The following is a 22,301-nucleotide window of genomic DNA, read 5'->3' on the forward strand; positions in this document are numbered from 1 at the left end:
AATGTAATTTAACCATATTAATTCTTTCCCCCTCTTGCTGGCTGTTAGGTCTTGCCTTTTCTGAAGTTACACATAACCCACGGATTGAAGCTCTTTGTGGTACATAAGTCAATGGAAAATACTGTTGAGAACCCGGCAGCTAGAATTTTCTCTTTTTGAGATAAAAATCTTAAAATTACTTATATTTTGCAAAATGTGTAATTCAAAACACATACTGAAAACAAAACATCTCCTTTCTAATATCCAATCAAGTATAATTGTGCGCATATACTATTTCCTCCCCCACAAGGCTAATGAGCCTTTTTATGACATCGCTGTGTCCATCTGCTAATGATATCTTAAATGTACATTGTGATACAGGAGGGCCAGGGAGCAGTGGTAGAGTCCTAGAGGGGAAATATATAGGCCCAAGGCTAATTAAGGTGTGGTTCCCTGGAGACTAGGGAGGGTGGCTACAGGTTAATTGGAGCACCTGCAGTAAATTAAGGCCTTGTCAGGAACCTAATAAAACCCCCTGCTTCAGGAAGTCAGAAGAAGGAGGAAGGAAAGAACTGGAGCTTGGAGGTGTGCTGTGAGACTTGAAAGGTCAGAGACCCGAAGTAAGGGAGACCCTCCCAGCAGGGGATGGAGAGTCTCTCCCCCAGCATCTAGGGACTGAAGATACCCCACCCAAGGAGGAAGAGGGTAAGAACCTGCAGGGATTGAGAGGTGCTGGGGCTCAGAGTGAGGAGAAACCCAGACCCCTTCCCCGCTTCCCTCCTTTACCACCTTCCCGGGCCACTAGTGGGACCCTCGGCGCCCCAAGAGCAGGGGGAAGAGGTGGCATCTTAGCCCCCACCAAGAAAAGAGCAGGACCCACCATACTAACATTGGCCATCTTGTCACCACATATACCTTTAAAGCCAGATGCTACGATTAGAAACCAATGATAACATGGTGCAAAAATGCACCCAGCTATCTGTACCCAAAAATTCCTAAGAACAAGATATAAGGCTTATTCAACAGTTAAAAATTGTGAAGAAAAGCATTCCCAATGGAAGTAGAGTCAATCTGTCTTCAGGAAAGATGGTGGCCCCTATGTTGTCTACAGACAGGGAGGAGTACTGAATAGCAGGTGAGTAGAAGTAGGAACCATCTAAAGGGCAGCTTGTGACCTCAGTCCCATTATGAACAATAAGAGATGACAGTCATTTTGAAAAAGGTTAGTTCATGGTGTTTTGTTTTTTTTTTGAAAGAACATTATTCTTCTGTGTCTGTGGAAACTTCTATGTTGAAGAACAAAAAAAGATGACCATTAGAATCATAGAAGATTAGGGTTGGAAGGGATCTCAGCAGCAGGACCAATCCCCAGACAGATTTTTACCCCAGTTCCCTACATGCCCCCTCAAGGATTGAACTCACAACCTTGGGGTTAGCAGGCCAATGCTGAGCTATCCCTCCCCCCTTGTACAGTAACTGGAGTTGTTCAAGATGTTTGTTTCTATGGGTGCTCCACTTCAGTGAGGCATGCTCCCTACGAGCCTTTGACTGGGGACTTTTGGTAGTGCCAATTCAGTCCGCACATGAGCTGTAGCTAACCTTGTGCCCTCTATTGAGGGTATATAGGGCAGTGTCAGATGAACTACCATCAATTCCTTCTCTACCACGAAGTCCAGCAAAAGCAAAGACTCCAAAGCAGAGGGGAAAGATGGCGGTTAGTGGAGGACAAAAGACAAACCTCTTGAATAACTCCAGTTACTGTATAAGGTAAGTAACTTTCTCTTTGAGTAATGTCCCTATAGGTGCTCCACTGATTTATTGATTGTATTTCAATTGTAATCTTGAGCTGTATAGGAAGTAAATTAGTTAGTGACATATATTACTTATTTATATTTGTTTTCTTATTTTTGTAATAAATCTGTAAAAGCATACTAGAATCGTTCCTCTCTCAAAACTTCAATGTGGGAAACAACTTATTTAGAGGTAAAGGTAAATGCATTGAGTAGCTCCTGGTCATGTATTTTATTTATTTGAATAAAATCCTGTTCAAACTACTACATAAGCATGATGCATTTGCCAAAATGGTCCTACATGACTTATCACTGTCCCAGATCAGGTAATATTTGCTAAAAACCTTCACTTCTTCCTTCCAGCCATCAATCTGGCCAGTATTTTTCATGTATCTGTCACCTTCAAACTGCATTCCTTTAATTCACTGTATGTGAAGCTGAATGTGAAAACAATGCGAAGATGCTAGCTGGTGCAAAACCTGGCTGTCTGCCTCCTACATGGACTAGGTCTTCAGAAGCACATTATTCCTGTTTTTTGGGTCCCCTACTGGCTCCCCATCTACCTCTGAGGCCAGTTCAAGGCCCTACTTCCAATTTTCAAAGCCATTAATGGGTCATGTCCCAGCTTCACTAAAAACCACATAGCTATCTATGAACCATGGAGACAGCTGTGCTCCTTTGGACAAAACACAGAACACAAAGTCCAGGACACAGAGTGTGTGAGCCAGAGTCAAGGCACTCTTGGCTGAGGGAGATATGTCTGTAAAACAATTTCCCAAAGAGATGAGCAATCCAGAATCTGATCACTATTAGGTCATGCTAAAAGACTTTCCTCTTTGATATAGTTTTGCCATCATAACAAGAATGATATTTCCAACAAACTCCATTCTCTCTCACCGATACATAACCATCCCTTCCAGCAAGAGTTTCTGAAAACCATAGAAGGAGAAGAGCCGGACTCCATCAAGTTCAAAAGGAATCTTGCTATGCCAATCCAATTAACCCTGGGAAGTACTATGGGATGGGTACCAGTACAAAATACTAACACAGGTAGGTAGAGTCCTTAACACTACCTACTATATTACATTTTTGATTACTTCTAATAAATATGTTCTCTGGCTCTTCAGTGATAGTGGTAAATTTTAGGAAGAAGTTGAGGGGTAGGGAATAGTGTATGATAAGTTCTTGGATTTCTGAAGACAAGATTATTGCCTGTTAACTGCAAACTTTACAAAAAAGGTAATATTTAAAATATTCTTTAAAAATCTGTTTGAAACTACACATATTGAGACAATAATTTGAAGCCACAGTTCTAAGAAAGAGGTGGCTTCTCCAGCCAACTTCTATTAGAGAAATATTATATTTCTCTAACATTGACGAATCTTTATGATAACCGCTCGGTCTGTTCCCTAAATCAGTCTTAAAAAAAACAAAACAAAACAAAAAACTTTCTTCTGTCATCAGGAGGATGGTCTTGGCCTTGGCTTCCTCGGTCTTAAGTTCTGGCTCCAATTTTTAAGGAATTCCACTCTTTGGACCCCATCCTCATACCAGAAGTCCATGCTTTCTTTCAAATCTACAGTATGAACTTCACAAAAGGGAGCATATCATGCTTTAGTAATTACATCAGAATTCTATGGAGAAAGTAACTCGCAGCAATCAACGCGTTAATCTTCCGGCAATAAACCTCTGTCTTAAGGACATGTTGCAGAACAAATTGTGTGATTTCATTACTACTACATTTGTTTTCTTCAACAACTCTGATCACATCATAAGATAGTAGCTGCTATTTAATACACCACCACAAAGTAATAGTAGTCAAAGTATAAACTGTCCTCAGAGTGAGTAATATTATAAAGTTTACTGTGCTGCAAACAAAGCAAAAACAAAACAAAAAAATGAGGTATTTGCATGTGACTTCAGCCCCACTGTGTACAGGGAAAAAAGTGTAATCTTGTGCATTGTTACATTGCATAACATTCCAAATTGTGTAAAAAATTTTCGTGCAGGACAGAGCAGAAAAATCCAGCTTTGTATATGCTTGTTATTTCCCCAATTTGCCTTATTTGTAAATCTTATTAGGATTTACTGCATTTATACCAAAGCCAACCTCTTCTCTAATTGTACATGTCCTAGAGAAATCAGTTTTAATTTTAGGTTGTACAACCATTTTTATGTCAACATATTCTTAAGCTGTGAAAATGCGTGCATATATAATGCAACACATTACTTTTAGAAAAGCTTAAATAAAATAATGCACTAAACATAAAAGTAATATGTTTTAGAATGAAAATTTAGGTACATGTGTTAATATTAACATTATTTAAATTTTAAATATGCCCATAACATACAAGATGAAAGTAGTTTAGGGAAAAACCTTCATTGTCAGAACTACATCCAGAAAAGAAGATTGGGAAATCACAAACATAAAATGAGAAAAGACTTGATAGAGTGAGTTTGCATAACCAGCTTGGTGTTAGGCGGCCATATTTTTGTTGCTTCTGTATTCATTGGAGTGTGGTCTTATCAGGTCTGTTTTTGCAAAAAACGCTCTGACACTAGTATATCACTTGAAGTTGAATATCTGCATGCTTAAAGTTTCTTGCAAAGGTTAGTAGCCATAGACGGATGCATACAAATAAAAATTATCAAACATTGTAAAGTTTTTACATAGGGTTAAAAAAGGCAATAATGCAGACAAAAAACCTTGGAGCTCCAAAAAGAGCGAAGCTGGTCCTGCAGCGCTGGCTTGACTGTCTGAAAGTTTATAAAAACAAAATCCACCAAGTGAAAACCTTTTTTGCAACACAAATCCAAATAGTAAGAGAAAGCAAATTTCTATCAACAAATATTTCATTTGCAATTTAGACTTGTAAATTCTTACCTTCAAGCTGGGTGTCTGAGTCTGGTCAACAGTGAATCTCATTAAAATACTGAATTGGAGATCATTTGGAAAAGATTCCCTGAAAAATAAAGAATCAGGCAAAACACATTACTTGCATAGGGCATGCATTTAATAACAGTACAGGTGGTCGCTCTAACTTATAAAAACTTTGTCTACCTTTCAAACTACAATATCTGCCTACTTGTTTTAATCTCTGGGTAGATATGCTATATCATACTTCCAGAAACATCCAGCTAATGTAGAAAGAACATACATCAAATGATCTTACTACTTTCAAGCAATTATATGTGCTAACATGTAAGACAAACAAAAACTCTCTCAACAGTAAAAAGAACAGGAATACTTATGGCCTTAGAAACTAACAAATTAATTTAAGCATAAGCTTTCGTGGGCTAAAATTCGCTTCATCGGAGTTCATCCGATGAAGTGAGTTTTAGCCCATGAAAGCTTATGCTTAAATAAATTTGTTAGTCTCTAAGGTGCCATAAGTACTCCTCATTCTTTTTGCTGATACAGACTAACACGGCTACCACTATGAAATCTCTCAACGGCATGTGACTTATTAAATCCAATCCTGCTAGGATGTGCATTCCATAATCTAGAAAACTAATTCTGTATTCATCTTTCAATGTTAAGCATTCAAAATATCTGGGATAATCTGAATTCCTTAAATTGGCTGGTATTTAGAAAACTACTACTACTACTATTTGTCACATTTTAAAGCCATCCACAGGTTGTGTTTTGGGGCCAATATCCTTACAGTACAGTAAGAAAGAAATGTGGGAATATACTCTGGTGCCAATTAAAATTGCACACACATTTTTGTCAGCAATGTAATACCTTGTGATATCAAGTGCCTTCTGAACTTTTGCTTGTACAGACCCAAGCAAATCAGCACCCATTTTCTTCAATAGCTGTGTCAACAACACAAACAACCAATCCTGTAGATCTTCTTTATGGACCTGGATGAAGTCAACCAAGGTCTCCAAAAACATGCTGAACACCTAAAGGAGGCAGAGAAGGGAAAAAGGAGGGGGGGGGGGGAAAGAAAAGGAAATGACATTGACCTGTGCTGAACTCACAAATGATGAAGAAAGCAGTAGGGGAATCAAAGGCAGACAGAGGCAGTGATTTGCAGCCAAGCAGGAAAACAATCTGTCTTGCTTTTCATTGGTCTCCGTGATACAAGAGAATATTGCTATTCAACTTCAGCTGAAGTTTGACAATTAGCTATTCCATGCAGTATCATTGGGTAAATAAATGTTTACTGTGATGGCTGGCACAACTTTATTTATTTTTTAAATTTAAACTTCTTTCCACTTCAAGCTTTATGTAATTAAGTCAGTTCTACGTAGACAATAAAACTGGCTTATCTTTTTTTTAAAAAAAAAAAAAGCAAAGAGGCCACAGAATGCTTAATTAAAATATGATCTGTGGAGATCTGCATCAAGAGAATGCTTGTTCCTTTCCATAGACGATTTGGAGAATGGAACAGGCTTCTCTGTTCTTGCAGTATTCTGAAACAAATTATTCACCCTAGCTGAGGAAAAACTACAGTACATTTCTGATTATTATGTCCTTCTGAAATATATGGAATATTAATCTTTCTAAAAACATATTAGCTACTATTATGACATTTTGGAAGAGTGGTGTTGGGAAGCAAATATTCAGGAAAATGATCTATAAGTACATTTATGCTGCATAGCACCTCCCCCTGGCAGTGATTCTCAGAGCCCAGGTCAACTGACTTGGGCTCACGCTCTTGAGTCTAAAAAATAGCGGCATGGACATTCCTGCTTGGGCTGGAGCCTGGGCTCTGAAACTCAGCCAGGATCTCGGTGCCTGGGCTCCAGACCGAGTGGAAACATCTACACTATTTTTAGCCCCATTAGCCCAAGCTCTATGAGCCTTAGTCAGTTGACCTGGGCTAAGAATTGCTGCAGTATTTTTTTTTCCAGGGTAGATGTACCCTATGTCAACTTGTATACTGCAAACTGCACCAAATGTGTAAGTGTGAATGACAATTTTTTTTTTTAAAACAAATTTCAAAACTTATAGTACAACCTTAAGATCAAGTAGTATTTTAGGGTTTGGGGTTTTTAAGTGTATGTATATATAAAATTTACTGCTAGGTGGCATTTTTTTTTTCTTTTTAGGACCTTTCACTAGCTTTTGGATTTACATGTGCTTATGCGGGAGTGGAACATACATGTTCTAGATATACAGTTTTAAAGGTATGTATTATGCCAGAATTCCAGCCTAATCTAGGCCATAACACACTGCTGCATAAATGCATGCATGAGAGAGTTCACTATAATTACTTTTTAACACCGATGTCATACGGTCATGAAGATATATATAGCCAACACACTAAAGGTGCAAATCCATATGCTTAGTTTACAAGTGTCCGTTATTAGGTATTTGAGGCTGGCACTTGGTTAATAGGCACTGGATGCCAAATATACATTCAAATTCTCTCAGGATTCTACAGACACCAAACAGTATAATCTTCAGGGCTACTTTAAATATTTTAAGTATTAAAAACCATCTTCCTGTCCCAAATAGGTAAAAGGTTCCTCAAGAGAAAACATTTTCTTCCCACTTTAAAATGAAATATTGTAGGGTATATTCTCCTCCCTTCCATTTATTGTCCTTGATGTTTCTCTTGCTGGGAGAAGGCTGAACATTACTTCAGTGCTGCTCCTGGTTGAGGTGGGGGAGGGGTTACTCAAGAACCACATTAGAAGGTCCCCACAACCAGCGCTCCTACCCACTAATAATTCAAGGGCACAGAAAACAAAAAAACAACAAAACAAAACAAAAAAAAGCTATCAAGCTCAGGACTTTAACTCTGATTCCACATAAGCAATAGCACACAGATTGTTGTGTAGGCCATTCTAAATGTGTTTTGCAGAATTATATCTGTACATACAAATCTCCAAACAGTAGCACTGGAAAGTCAAATGATCAAATTATGTCAATTAATCTGCCTGAGTTACATATAACTATAAGCGAACTGGACTTGTAACAGGGCATTCCAAGTGCCTTTTCCTTCTCCCAGGAAACTCCATTAGGTTTGGCTGAGATATCAACTGTTAAAATATCACTATTTCCCTGCTGTCACTTGCATTCTTCAGGAATATTTTGGCAACATGTCAAAATAACAGAACATGAGCATTCAAAAGAGCTGGACCCATGCTGCCACTGCAGCAGCACACATATCTCTGGGAATACCTGGGAGCTGTCAAAATAGCTGTAGGGGGAAAAGGGTGGGAAGAGGGCCAAGCTGGTCTCCCCCAGGCCCAACACAGCGCTCCAGTTGCCCATCTTTACCTTTTTCCTCTTTAAACACAAAACAACAATAAACCTAGAAAATTACATATAAAAAACTATTTTAAAGGGTGTTACTTCAATTGCAAAGTTGAGCACTCAAAAGTTAGGAAATGTCATATTTAACATCGCCTGGGGAATGCTGCTCCCTGTACATATACACTGTAGTACAGGGTAAAATTGTAATTAATTTGAAATTTTGAACATCCATGGGACTTAAGTTTCTATATGGATTTATAAAAACTCTAGAAAATGGGACCTGGGTGCTTTTGAAAATTTTATCCACAGTCCTTAATTACATGATCCCATACTTTTTTTTTTTTTTTTTTTTTTTGCGCGCAGGACCCCTGCCTCAGTGCACAGGATGGATGTCCAAGGAGGGCAAATTAAGGGTTTATGATTAACCTTACATCAGGCATTTCCTAACTTTTGAGCATTTAACTTTGGAATCTAAATAACACCCTTAAAGTAGCTTTTTTCTCTCTCTCTGTGTCTGTGTGTGTGTATCTATAGGATGTGCAACATGGCTGAATTAAGATTGCTCTCACAGCTGTAATTTTTGGAACTACCTGATTTCTGAATGTTTGTTTCTCAAACTTAACCGTATGTTAACACCACCTTTTTATTGTTTTGCATTGTATAAGCCAAATTAATTAGTCCACACCAGCTTCCATTGGTCTCAGAAAATGTTTGAACAGCAAGGAATCCACAACTTTTTTTTTTGCTACGGCAAACACAGCCAACCCCAAAAACGTGTGTTGAAGTAGCAGACCAGGCATTAGACGTGATTTGGGCATGTATTGATTTGGTGCATTCCCACTACAGCCAGGGGACTAATAAGGAGTACAGCACAGATTAAAACTATTGTTCCCTAAAGGAGGGAGTGCCTTTCCTCATTGCCACATGAAACTGCTGAGGCCAAGAATTTAGCAAGATTGAAAAAAGGAATGGATACTGGACACTGCTACAGACAGCAAGATATCTGAAGCTGTCGTAGTTAATGATAAATTATAGAAGGGATATTAAATATCCTTTTTCAGGGCCTGAGATAGTATCTAACTATAGAAAGGGATGAGACCTAATGTTGGAGAAAGATTACCACACATCTGCTCACTGCAAGGTTCTTATACCTTCCTCTCAAGCCCACTGATCACCCTCATAGAAAGGTTACTGGACTAGATGGACCTCAGGTCTAATGCAGTATGGCAATTCTTATGTTTTTTCCCAGGGAATGAATTTTCCTCTTGCTGTTATGGCCCTTTATGAAGAAGGGAGGTGAAATCTGCCTCTCCTTTTACCAACGGAGAATTCATCTAGCCCAATTTATTAAATGTGAGGGAAGGGGAAAACACTGCTAATGTCATGCTTGAGAATTAAATGTACAAAAGAAGGACCTTTTGAAGTTATGGTTTCCACAGCAACTATAAATCTGACACCAGCACATATTTAATATTTTGTACTGCTGTGTACTCATCTATACCATTATATACATGCAGTGTGATAGAGTTAGAATTGCTGGGAAAATTACAGCTTTCAATTTTTTGGCTTTTGTACATTTTCAATTCTCAACCATGATGTTACAGTAAGTGTTGTGTCTGAGTTTCCTTCCTTTAAAAAACAAAAACACAAAAAACTTGGTTGGGGGGAAAAACTCAAAGAAAATTGTGACTGATCTTTGTGAAGCAAGATCCATGTCATACAGTGCACGTGAATTTTCAAGTTCAGTTATTATGAAGTTGGAGAAATAATGTAAAGATAGTCACAAAATTATTTGCTGTCTTACTACGTACATATGTACACACATAATTAAGTTTAAAATCAAGCACATTGTTACATCAAATGTACTTTCATAAGGACAAGATGCATATTTCAGTTTGTTGGACATCATAGAAAAGTAAGAAATTAATTTTATAAGGGACTACTGGAAAAAATTCAACATTACTGTTTTATTGGTAGATACCTCTTTTGCTACCAGTTAGCAAATGAATTAATTGAAAATCTAAAGTTGCATACTATAATACTGTCACAGGGTATGCTGGCTCTTTAAGAGGATTCTGACTCAGCCTCAACTGTGCTAGGCTTAGGTTTTCTCCCCTAAGAGATAGACATAAGGGGTCACTAGGTTTTCTGGGGAATATCAGAGCAGCCTGAGTTCAGTCAGAGAGTATGGGAAAAAAAGCTTGCTGGAGAGGTGACAACTCTTCAGAGCTCCCAGGCAAAAGGCCTAGAAGAGAGAACTGCAAGAACAGTACCAACTTGTTGAGGGACAAGCGTCAGCTGAGGGACCTGCAGGGAGAAAGGAATGTAAAGGATTTAGAATGTGGAGGTCTGTTAGGAAGGGGAAGCCCTGATAAAGGACAGGAAGAACTTTTAGCCAAGATGGAGGGTTATGTGGATGTCAAAGCCCATTATAAACTAAATGGACTAAATGAATTCATGAAAGACGGCTGGAAGGTTGTGTGTATTATTTTATGGTACTAATCCACACCCAGAAGAGGAAGCAGTATTGTGAAAACATGAGATACGGTGTCTTGTTTGACACCTGACAGAAGGGAAAACTGAGGCAAGTGCAGAGCCAAAACCAGACTTCTCTAGCTAAAGGCTTTTAACTATGTCGAAGTTCAAAGGCCTACAGCAAACAAAGGAAGTGTTATGAGTTTCTTAACAAAAGGGTCACAAGAATCTATTATAATGAGAAACGCAAATTAAATATAGCAGTTGCTACCAGCTCTCCCTATATAATAGTATTTGTTAATAATGATAATATTCTAATATTTACATTTAACAATGCAAGCAGGAATCTGAAATACAACATATATACAGCACAGACAAATATTATGGGAAACCTTAACTTCTGAGTACTTGATGTTCAATCATAACAATTAATTGTGGATTTTTTTTGGTGATTTTTCAACATTAAGAAATTGAGCCAGGAGCTTACAAACTCTGCTTTCTTTGTCACAGGCACTCATAAATTTCTTGATCTGGAGTTATTTGGTTTGGTGCCTCTTATACTGAAATCTGCAGGCTGAATAAGCTGGTTAAACATTTATATGCTCATAGAGCACTTCAGATTTCCCAAAATAAATGTTCATATTAAATTAAATTATCTTCAACCCTTGTCTTGTCTCAATTAATGCCTACAAAACAAAACAAATTTGAAATTTTGTTTCTAATTTCAGCCGTGTCTATTTATGTCTGGGAATAACACAAAAATGGTTCAGTGATTTTGCTCAAATTTAAAAAACAAACCACCACCACCTCCCAAAAAACCCCCACAAAACAAAAAACCCAGACACCTCTGAATTGGAGACAAAGCATGGACAATTTGTTTGAGAAACTTATATGAGCATCAAAACAAAAGAGTGAGATTAGAATGGAAGCTGGAATTCAAACTCTAATTATAGTGGGAACAATCCATCCGTGCTATTAGCTAGTTTCTCTAGATACAGTCTTTGTTTTCATGATTAAATTTTAAATTCTGAAATCAGTCATCTTAATCACATTTTGATAGTGGAGAAATAAACAGATATTGTAAGAAAAAATAACTATAATTGAGATCTTTCTTTAAAATGAATTAAGTTTCAGATGCGCCAATCACCACAATATAGAACAGGAGTGCATAACCAAATAAGGTCAGTTAATTAGTAGAAAAACACATCTCAAAACATTACCACGCATAATTCTATATGAATTGCGAAAGGCTTGACACTGCATGAACTCTTTGGGGGAGGAAAAAAATAGAGAAAAAGCGTTAATTTCACAATCATGCAATAAGGTTAGATTTCCAGCAAATATTGATCCAACTTACTCTCTAAAGAGAGTTCCAACACAGGGGACAGCATGCAAAAAGAAAAAAGGGGAAAAAAGATAAAAACACACAAATTAGTTTCCATCAATGCAAAGTTCCTGTATGGAAGAAAAAACACAAAAAATAAAAAAGGAATTTCAAAACCTGTACAGTAAATTTAAAATTATGTCTCTACTGTTCTTAGAATAGTTTGGAAATAAGCAGTTGGTTCACTCCTGTTCATTTTTTTCCTTAAAACCAATTTTTTTCCCAGAAGGACACAACTACACTACTTTTTTCTTATACTTGGTTAAAGATGTACTGGAACACATTAAAAAATTAGACCTTCTCACCTTTACATATTGTAGTTATAATAATTCCTGTAGAAGCTGGGAGAAAGACTCTTAGAAAACATTTTATAAGGTCACCTCACATATAAAAAACCTAATTTTTAATTAACTCTTTGATGTTTAAAGTTGGGGTATCCTGCTGCGGAATGTGCTGCTGGACAATTAATGGTTGGTAATATCTAGTGGTGGCAACACAGTCAGTGATTGGAACTGGGGTTAATTGTAAATATTTTTAAAAGTCACTACTATACAGTTACAAACTTTGGTTTATATATAAAATGGATGATACCTCAGTTTACAAAAAAAAAGAGGTGTTGTTATATCAATGTGTCCAGTAAACACGAAAAGGAGAGAGATATTATATACATATTGAACGCGATAATTCTTTATGACATCTCAGTATCTATTTTAAAGTCATCTTCATTCCAAAAAAGATGTCATGCATGCTTATGATGTCACTTCTGGTTTTTTGTACACTCTTCTCATGAAATAATTTAAATGCTATATTTGGCATATACAATTTCAAGCTGGAATATTTTTAATTCTGCATATTTTGCAAAGGAAAATAAGTTTTTAGTATAAAGAAACTTTTCACTCAGTAGTTCTTTGATATATCAATTGATGTAACGTTTGTAAACCAGCAGCCAAACTCCTATTAACTAGCATCCAAGTCAAATAGTGACAAAAATCAGCAATTTGCCATTTCATCAACATTGGTATATTTATGGAGTTTACATAAATGTTCTAGACAGCAATATTGCTAAAAGAATACTGTATATGCATGACCAAGCAAAATTATGCAGAAGTTTACACAAGATGCTCATCTCATACATTTATCACTTTGTTTCAGCAGTACCCACCGCCATTATTCATCTCCTGGAATTCTATATTTTTCAGTACTCTTTTTTTTGTGTGTGGTCATTCTCTCTTCCTCCCCTCTTCTACTTCTGGCTGTTCACTTGATCTCTCTGGGGCATCTCTTCTTCAATTTTTCCCTTTTCCACTGCATCCTCCTCTCTTGACTCACTATGATCCTCAAGGCCTTTACCCTTCAGGTTCAAGCCTCTGTTCTCACGTGTACCCCAAAACTCCCGAATTTCTAATCTTGCCATAGGTGGCTATTACTCTGCTTTATCCGTAAAAAGGGTAAACAGCAGACAAACTTTGACAAGTTAATTTGGTGCTTTACTGTTAACTTTAAATTAGTCAGGATTTCAGTACAGTTAACATATCACTAAGTTCTGAAGGTTTATCAAGTGTACATTAACATTTTGATAGGCATTTTTCAGTATTCTATTAGCAGCAGCCATCAGTTGTGACATTTATAGTAGAGTTGTAAAATACTGAGATGAACTACTTTCTGTTTTGCTGTGAAACTTTGAGTGTTTTTGCTATCACTTAATCAATACTGATAGATGGATAGAAACTAGCATATGCTGTACATCTCAGACAAAATGATTACCTATTACTTTCAATCCACAGAATACCTACAATTCAAGATAAGCCCTAAATTATAAACAAACATGAAGTTTTAAAAATGTTTTATATTTATTTTCATATCAGCATCTGTATTGCTGTGCCCAGTTTTCTGAGACATTTCACTATAAGTTCATTAATGGAGCATTAAATAAGGCACAATGGTCCACCCACTTGAGAGAGAGAGAAGGCAAACAACCAAAACTGAAAATATAACCCAAAAGTGGAGATTCAATAAAATAAGTTAGTTCAAATTGCTCTTAGAAACCCAAAAGAATATTTTAATTTTTATAGCGTCATCCTGATTTATGAGGTACTGGTCTATATTTGCCTTGTAAAAAGTCATGTAATGTGAACAAAACATGATAATGTTTTATTACTGATAGCAATATATTCTTTACCTGTATTTTACTACATATTAATGACCATATAAAAAGAATTAAATAAACTGTGGAGCCCTAATTTCCAACCAGTCATTTATCTATGAGAATAAAGGAAGACGCACATAATCCATTATCACTCAAAAACATATACCCTAGAAAGCATCTGAAGTATATACCAGGGGTTGCTAATCAGCTTCATTTTGTAAATTTAACTAATATTTCTCGCATCTGATGAATTCAATATGTTCCTGAGAATCACTTTTCATTTTACTTTTGCAACCAATACTACGAGCTTACAAGAATATTTAAGAATGTTGAACACTCTCTAAATGTTGAATAAATTTCTATTTAGGTACAATAAAGTATTATTTACTTTACCTCAATTATCCTGTATCAATAAAAGAAAAATTGAACTTGTTTCAAATCTCAAATTAAGTGGATCAAAACACCACAGTTTCCTTACATTCTATCAATTAACTCAGTGAAAATTAAGAACACATACCTATGCCTCACCACCTGTTTGCAAAGAGTTCCTAAATAACTCATATGACCACCTCTCACAATTCAATGCTTATATTACACCTTTATGGCAAATACTTTTAGTGTGCAAATTAATACTTAATATCATTTACAGAAATTGTTCTACAGTATTAATCTACAATATTTCAATGTGCTGACTACAAGTAAACAAAGGAATATCAACAGAAAAAAATAAAACATACCTTGCTATGAGGGTCAGCAAACATCCTTGTGAAGATTTCACACAATCTTTTCAATTCAACGCGACTGTTAAAATGACGTAACAATTAATTAGTCAACTATGGGATACTGTAAGAATTATTTTAAAAGGACACAGACTAGATACTTCAAGCCCAAAATTCAGATTAAGAGATTTTGAAAAATACCTTTTCAAACAGAAATATTTTCATTTTTGCTCACAATCTAATTTGAAGTTTAACTTCAATTTAAACATTCTTATGCACTATTTGCAACCCAAATAACTTAACAATGGTACTAGTACAGAACAACCAGTGAAACTGACTAGAAGCCAAAGTGAAAGTAGCTATTAAATGTCTCTAATAATAAAGTTAATTTTACAATTTTCAGTTTTAATAATCTAATGTTAATACAGACAAAATTTATTTTTAAATATGACTTAATCCAATAATGTCCCTTTATAGCAGGGGTGAGCTGCAGCCGGTTCGCACGGATTCACGCGAACCCGTTGTTAAATTTAGCAGCCATTTTAGAACCGGTTGTTAAGGGCTGCTAAATTTAACAAAAGTTCCGGCCCAAACTCACTTCCCGCTCCTCTCCTGCTCCGCCCCCTTCTCCTCCCCCTCCCCTGCTTCCCGCGAATCAGATGTTCGTGGGAAGCCTGAACAAACAGCATGGAGGCAGGTAAGCTGGGGCGCGGAGGGGGAGGGGAGGTATGGCTGGCTCAGCAGCTCCCGGTCCCAGACCGCGGCTCCCTCCAGCCCAGCGCTGGCCCGGGGAGTCGGGCCGAGCGGCTGCCGCCGAGTGGCTGGGCCCCGGTGCCGGCCCGGGGAGTCGGGCCGAGCGGCTGCCGCCGAGCGGTGCCTGCTCTGGTCCGGACGGGCTCGGGGAGTTGGGCCCCGCGGCGCCGGTCGTGGTCCTGGCAGTGTGGACCCGGTCCCCAGGCAGGGGGGTGAGGGGAGCCGGGAGGGGGTGGGTTGGGGGGGGGTGGGTCGGGGGCAGGGCGGTCAGAGGGCCGGGAACAGGGGGCTTGAATGGGGGCAAGGGTCCTGGGGAGAAGTCAGGAAAGAGCAGGGTTGGATGAGGTGGTGGGGGCACTCAGGGACGGAGAGAAGGGGTAGTTGTATGGGATAGGGGTTCTGGGGGGCCATTGAGAATGAGAGGAGGGGTTGGGTGGCGGGAAGGGTGGATGGGTCAGGGGTCTCGGAGTGTGTGTGTCAAGGAACATGAGGGGTTGGATGGGGCACGACCCCCCCCCCCGGAGGGGGGGGAAGGAGGGAACCCGTTGTTAAAATTTTGGAGGGAGGAGGGAACCGGTTGTTAAAAATTTGGCAGCTCATCACTGCTTTATAGTAACACTTACAAAACGTTATATAACCAAAACATTGTTTAAATTTCCACTTACGACTGAAATATGAAACAGGGTATATTTTGAGACATTCTTAGCTAGGAAGGTGCTTCCCAATGCAGGCAGACAGACAGACATGAGCTAGTTCCGCTTGAGCAAGCATGCTAAAAATAGCAGTGTAGCCATAAAAGAGATTGGTGGAGGCTCAGGCTATCCATTCTACATACCCAGAGGGACAGGCGGGATTGTACTGTACTCAAGTGGCGAGTCCAAGCCATGGCCTGGCCCGCTGTGGCCACACTCCTATTTTTAGTGCGCTAGCTTGAGCTGAGTAAGCAAATGTCTGTCTACCTGTGCTGGAAAGCACCCAGCTGTTTAGATATACCCTAGGAGTATCAAATAGTTTCTGTTGAACACAGGATTGCACCTCCAGTTGACACAAATTAGGACTTCACAGATTAGGAATTCTTCTGTCTTGAGGAGCTCTTGGTTTAAATTTTGTCTCTAATGCTATTAAATAAGGACTTCTATCACTATTTATTATTTCTTCAGTGCCACCAATAATTTCAACACCGTACAAGGTTCCCAGATAAAAATTATGTTAAACTAGAACATATATCAGTAATTTAAAGATAAAAATATTACAGGGATGTTGTAATTATCCCCCAAATAAGAATTACAAACCCAGGAAATTAAGAGTTAAGAGTAAATTTAAAAGAAATCTAAACATGTTAAGGTATGAGAATGCTGTTAAGTAAACAAACAAACCTTAACTCTGCTTTGTAAAGATATCATTGTGATGACTAACAATTATGAATAGTGCACTACAGTACCAGATTAAACTAAACTGATTTTTAAAGACATCTGATAATTTTTTTAAATGCTTCCCTCATGGTATCATTGCAAGGAAGAAATAAGGTTATTTGGGTGCCCTAACTGTGTATTTACATATTAACATGTTTGGATTTCTTTTAAATTTAATCTTAAATCTGAATTTCTTAAGTTTCTACTGCTTGTTTTTCGGGATATTTAAATGTAATGTTTTTACTTACATTACTAATATACAATCAAACTTAACTATGGTTTAATCTAAGTTTTTAGATATGATTCACTTTTAAAAAAACTTCATATTTGCACACTAAAAAAAAAATCCCATGAGTAGTGTTAGCCATGTGGTATTTCCATTGATTTGAAGATCTGCAGCAGAACCCTAAGATCTGTATTTTATTTCAACTTTTCGGACCAGATTAACCAGCATACTCTGGATGCTTTACTCACTTTGGAGACAGACCACACATACCCGCTTTCTGCTCCATCCTGCCCCTTCCCCTGTTTTCCCCTTTCTCCTACGCTCCAAATTCCCCTGCACATCACCCCTCAATATTTCCCCTCCTGCTCTCCTTGCTGAGTAAATCTGGTCAAGGGGTATTTTTTAAAAAAATATTTTTTTAAGACTGTCACTTCCACCATTATTTTTCATAAACTGAGCATTTCTTCTTTAACAGGAGCTAAAGAATAGTGTTCTTCTACAAATAATTTCATCAAGATATGCCCTTTTCAAAATGGCTCCCATCTTCTATTGTCCTCAATGAAACAAAGGCCACAGCCATGGGCGCCGACTTATATGGGCTCCTGGGGCTTTAGCCCCAGGAATATTTACAGTCAGGGGCTCTGCTCCACCAATAGTTGGAGCTAGGTTTCGCCCCTTTTAAATCCCAGCCGCGGCTAGGAATCAGAGGGCTCTGGGCTGCCTGCAAGTGCGGGAGCCCAGTCAGAGGCTCTGGGCTGCCCGCTGCGGGGGGGAGCCCAGAGCCTTTTAAATCCCAGTTGCGGCCGGGAGTCAGAGGGCTCTGGGCTGCCTGCAGCCGCGGGGAGCCCAGAGCCTTTTAAATCCCAGCCGCGGCCGGGAGTCAGAGGGCTCTGGGCTGCTAGCAAGAGCGGGGAGCCGAGAGCCCTTTAAATCCCAGCCGCGGCCAGGAGTCAGAGGGCTCTGGGCTGCCTCCAAGCGCGGGGAGCGAGAGCCCTTTAAATCCCAGCCACAGCCGGGAGTCAGAGGGCTCTGGGCTGCCTGCAGCCGCCGGGAGCCCAGATTCTTTTAAATCCCAGCCGCGGCCGGGAGTCAGAGGGCTCTGGGCTGCCTGCAAGAGCGGGGAGCCCAGAGCCCTTTAAATCCCAGCCGTGGCCGGGAGTCAGAGGGCTCTGGGCTGCCTGCAAGCGCGGAGAGCCCAGAGCCTTTTAAATCCCAGCCGCGGCCGGGAATCAGAGGGCTCTGCGCTGCCTGCGCCGGGAGCCCAGATTCTTTAAATCCCAGCCGCGGCGGGAGTCAGAGGGCTCTGGGCTGCCTGCACCCAGCCGCGGCTGGGAGTCAGAGGGCTCTGGGCTGCCTGCAAGAGCGGGAGCCCAGAACCTTTAAATCCCAGCCGGCTGGGAGTCAGAGGGCTCTGCACTGTCCCAGGGGCAGGAGCCCAGAGCCCTGAATCCCAGCCGGGAGGCGGCTGGGATTTAAAGGGCTCAGGGCTCCCGCAGCTGCCAGCAGCCCAGCGCCCTATGAATCCCAGCCCCTGGCCGCTGATTGCCCCCTCCCCAGACCCTTGCCCCAACTGCCCCCCCAGGACCTCCACCCCCTATCTAAGCACCACTGGTCCTTGTCCCCCGATTAGCCCCTCCTGAGACCCCTGCCCCTAACGGCCCCTTGGGACCCCAGCCCCGTTCTAAGCCGCCCTTCTTCTTGTCCCCAACTGCCCTCCTGAGACCCCACCCAACTTCCCCCCAGAACCCCTCTACCTGTCCCCTGATAAACCTCCTGGACTCCCATGCCTATCCAATTGCTGCCTGTCCCCTGACTGCCCCTCCGAACCTCTGCCCCATCCAAACCCCCTGCTCCTTGTCCCTTGACTGCCCCCCGGAACTCCCTACCCCTTCTCCAACCCCCAAACCGCTTACTGTGCCACTCAGACCAGCGTATCTGGCTCTGTGCAGCTCCAGACAGTTGCTGCCATGCTCCCCCATGGAGCCCACAGCCCTCTCCCACCCCTAGCACCTGCCTTTCAGATTTGAACACCTCAAAATTCAGGTGTGCTCAAGCTCGGTTTGGGCAGCTTTTACTTCATTTCTCCCAAATCAGTTTCCCCTGCAAGGTGCAAACTGAAGGTGTTGGAGAACAGAGAGATCAGGTGGCCTCCTAATGCCTGGAAAAGAGACAAAGGCCGGAGGAGGGAGTGTCAGTGCCTCTGCAGACTTCTGGGAAGTGCACGGTGTGGAAGGGGATGCTGTGATGCTTTGGAACAACTCCATACAAAGCCAGTCAGGACTCTGGGGGAGCCTCCTCTCTCGGAGCAGACTGTCTCCAGGGCAATAAGCTTACACCTTCCTGGGTCTGACCTCGGAGCATTCAGCATGCCCTTCCACATCATGCACTTTCCACAGCGAGTCTGCCCAGGCTGGTCCTGGGGCAACCGGAGGTCCCTGCACCCCAACTCCGCAGTCAGATGTGACTCTCAGCCAGACAGTAAAACAGAAGATTTATTAGATGACGGGAACACAGTTTAAACAGAACTTGTAGGTACAGAAAACAGAACCCTTCTGTCAGGTCCATCTTGGGGGGTGGGGAGCCCAGAACCAAATTCTGGGTCTCTCCCCATTTCCCCAGCCAGCTCCAAACTGACACTCCCTCCTCTGGCCTCTGTGTCTCTTCCCGACAAGGAGGCCCCTGATCTTTGTCCTTCAGTTGGCATCTTGCAGGGGAAACTGAGGCACCCATACAGTATTCAGAGAAAATATTAAGGACATTCCCACTTCATCACAACAGGTGCAACAAAATATAATACTGTATATTGAAGTAGGCAAGTGCTGCTTCTGACTTTCCACTTTTAATTGACCTTTGTAATCTTGTGGCACTGATGCATTGTAGCTTCATTTTATATCGGCTTACAGGGCAGGAGCCAGGGCCGGCTCCAGACCCCAGCGCCAAGCAGGCGCGCGGCATTGTCCTGGCAGGGCGGCATTTGGCTCGGCGGACCTTCCGCAGTCATGCCTGCGGAGGTCCACAGGAGCCGGACCTGCCGCAGGCATGACTGCGCTGGTCCGCGCTCGGACGGAGCTCCCGCAGGCATGCCTGCGGATGCTCCACCGAGCCACAGGGCACTTCTGCCCGGCCGTGGGACCGGGAAGGGCGGTGCAGCGCCCTGCTTGGGGCGGTGGAATTTCTAGAGCCGCCCCTGGTGGGAGTGGGGGGGGCACCACCATTTTGGGCCCCACCAAAAATTATACAAACCTGCCGTCTATGGCCACAGCTGTCCTAAGCTGCCCTTTCAAAGTAACCACTAGCTCCCTGAAAATAGCATAGTGTAGGCCTAGCTTGACATAAGTAACTTGTCTCATTTCTTAGTGGTCATGATTTGGAAGGTGAATAGAAAGTTAAGTTGTAAACAGGGGCTTGACAAGCAGTATGCTGGAGACAGCTAGCTAAAATAAGCAGCAACACCCTAATGCTAATGACAATGGACAAGATAAACCTGCAATATGAAGATCTTGTTCTGCATGAAAAGCACATGGACAGAACATGCTGCACAGGGATTGGTTCCTGCAAAATAACCAAGCCAATCCAAAAATGTGTGATGTAATGTATAGCAAATGCAATATAATGTGTAAATGTATATAAAAGAAGAGGTTTTCTGTGTAACTCTGGATGCATAGTACGCCCTAAATCCAACCCCGACGCTTGAGTCTGATCAACTCAGCATAGCTTTGCTGTATGCCAAATACAGGAACCTGAGTGATGAAATCTGGAGTCAAACTGAGTGATTTGGATCCCAGAGAACTGGATGAAGAATTCTGCCAGAACTGGACCCGGTGTTCTGGATAAGCTGAGTGGAAACACTTTCAGAGGGAATCCCAACACACAGGAATCCTCACTCTTCTGTGCAGGTAGCTTGGCTTAACTCCCCATTCTGAGCAATGGGAGACGGTGGCTATTTCCAGAATTTCAACTCTCGATAGTTTAAGAGTATTGGGATGAGGGACAAGGATCTCTGGTACTTATTGTAGAAGTAAAAGTGTTTAAACATGTTTCATTCCTGGTTTGAGGCCAGTTTTTGCAGTTTCTTCTGACTTTGCAAGTACCTTGTCCTCCTTCTTGCTAAAAGAATTGGCCACTGGTGAATTTTACACAGTTCATAGTATTTGATCTATGTGAATCTAATATCCAGATCTACAGTCACAGGTTCCTCCAGGCTACGTCAATGAAAGACATGGACCTTGCTCTGGGCATCCACAGATGTGTATGCTAGGAAAGCAGCAGCTAAGGAAATCTTACTTTGGATAAAGTCTACATTTTCAGCAAGTAAAGACTTCAGGTTTTTAAGCTGTGTTTCTAAAAAAAATTGTCCCAAGAAAGCAGGAAATTAGATACTGTTTTTTTACATACCAGGAAACTGATTATCATCATTTTTCTCCATTTACAGGATAATGCAAAGAGATCTCACAGAAACATTGCAATCTGCATTATTTATTCAGAAGAATATACTACTTTGCTTATTTCAGTAATTTGAAACTCCAATTCTACCTGAAGGCTACATCTACACATAAAGGTACTGGGAAAATGAGCCTCAGCTGCAAAACAGTGTGCCCCGCCCGCCCCCGGAAATCTGTTCTTGAGTAAGACACATTTTCTTACCTTAAAGTCCTCTGATTTTTTAATAAATTCTGTAGACCTAGAAGACCTTCTTTTCTTTCTGACCAGTTGGAGCTAGCACAGCGATTGAGGACCTCTGCCACATCTTCTGTCTGCCGCATATATGTAGGTATGCTGCCATTGCGAGAGCTGTATGATCTTTCTGAACAGGCACTGGATGCATCACTGTTGGCATCATCATCAGAGTACATTCCATACGACTCGTACCTCCTTCGTACAGGCTTTTTCTATCACATACAGACTCCCAGATTAGCAATGATCACAAAGAAGTGTCAAACTTTGTATTTGCACATATCTATACAAAGGCTAGCACCTTCACTGATCACCTGCATTGACATTATGGCTCCAATTCCATTGTTCAACAAGTCAAGCAACATTAATATCTTAAAGCCAGATTGATTATATAGAATTCTAAAAGTAAAAATGAAGCAAATAGCACATGACAGGTTATCCACCTAATCAATTTTCTTCTGCATAAGTTTTACTTGTGAAAAATACAAATATTTATCATAATAGAGGGAGAACAGAGATACTGAAATTT

General features: G+C 40.7%; 1 protein-coding gene across 32 annotated transcripts in view; it reads right to left on the reverse strand.

Annotated features, from left to right (window-relative positions):
- CLASP2 (cytoplasmic linker associated protein 2) overlaps positions 1 to 22,301 on the reverse strand; it is a 280,902-nt gene that overhangs the window by 39,394 nt on the left and 219,207 nt on the right. For 11 of the 32 annotated variants that reach the window (XM_039523734.1, XM_039523715.1, XM_039523712.1 and 8 more), the window contains 6 exons: positions 21,743 to 21,987; positions 14,726 to 14,789; positions 14,326 to 14,328; positions 5,515 to 5,678; positions 4,654 to 4,732; positions 4,476 to 4,526 (listed from right to left, as the gene is read on the reverse strand). In XM_039523734.1, the coding sequence (XP_039379668.1) occupies positions 4,476 to 4,526; positions 4,654 to 4,732; positions 5,515 to 5,678; positions 14,326 to 14,328; positions 14,726 to 14,789; positions 21,743 to 21,987 (606 nt within the window). The remainder of the gene's footprint in view (positions 1 to 4,475; positions 4,527 to 4,653; positions 4,733 to 5,514; positions 5,679 to 14,325; positions 14,329 to 14,725; positions 14,790 to 21,742; positions 21,988 to 22,301) is intronic. The other 21 variants (XM_039523741.1, XM_039523725.1, XM_039523718.1 and 18 more) reach the window with 3 other exon arrangements.

The sequence above is a fragment of the Mauremys reevesii genome, linkage group 2 (genome assembly GCF_016161935.1).
Source record: "Mauremys reevesii isolate NIE-2019 linkage group 2, ASM1616193v1, whole genome shotgun sequence".
Taxonomy (NCBI): domain Eukaryota; kingdom Metazoa; phylum Chordata; order Testudines; family Geoemydidae; genus Mauremys; species Mauremys reevesii.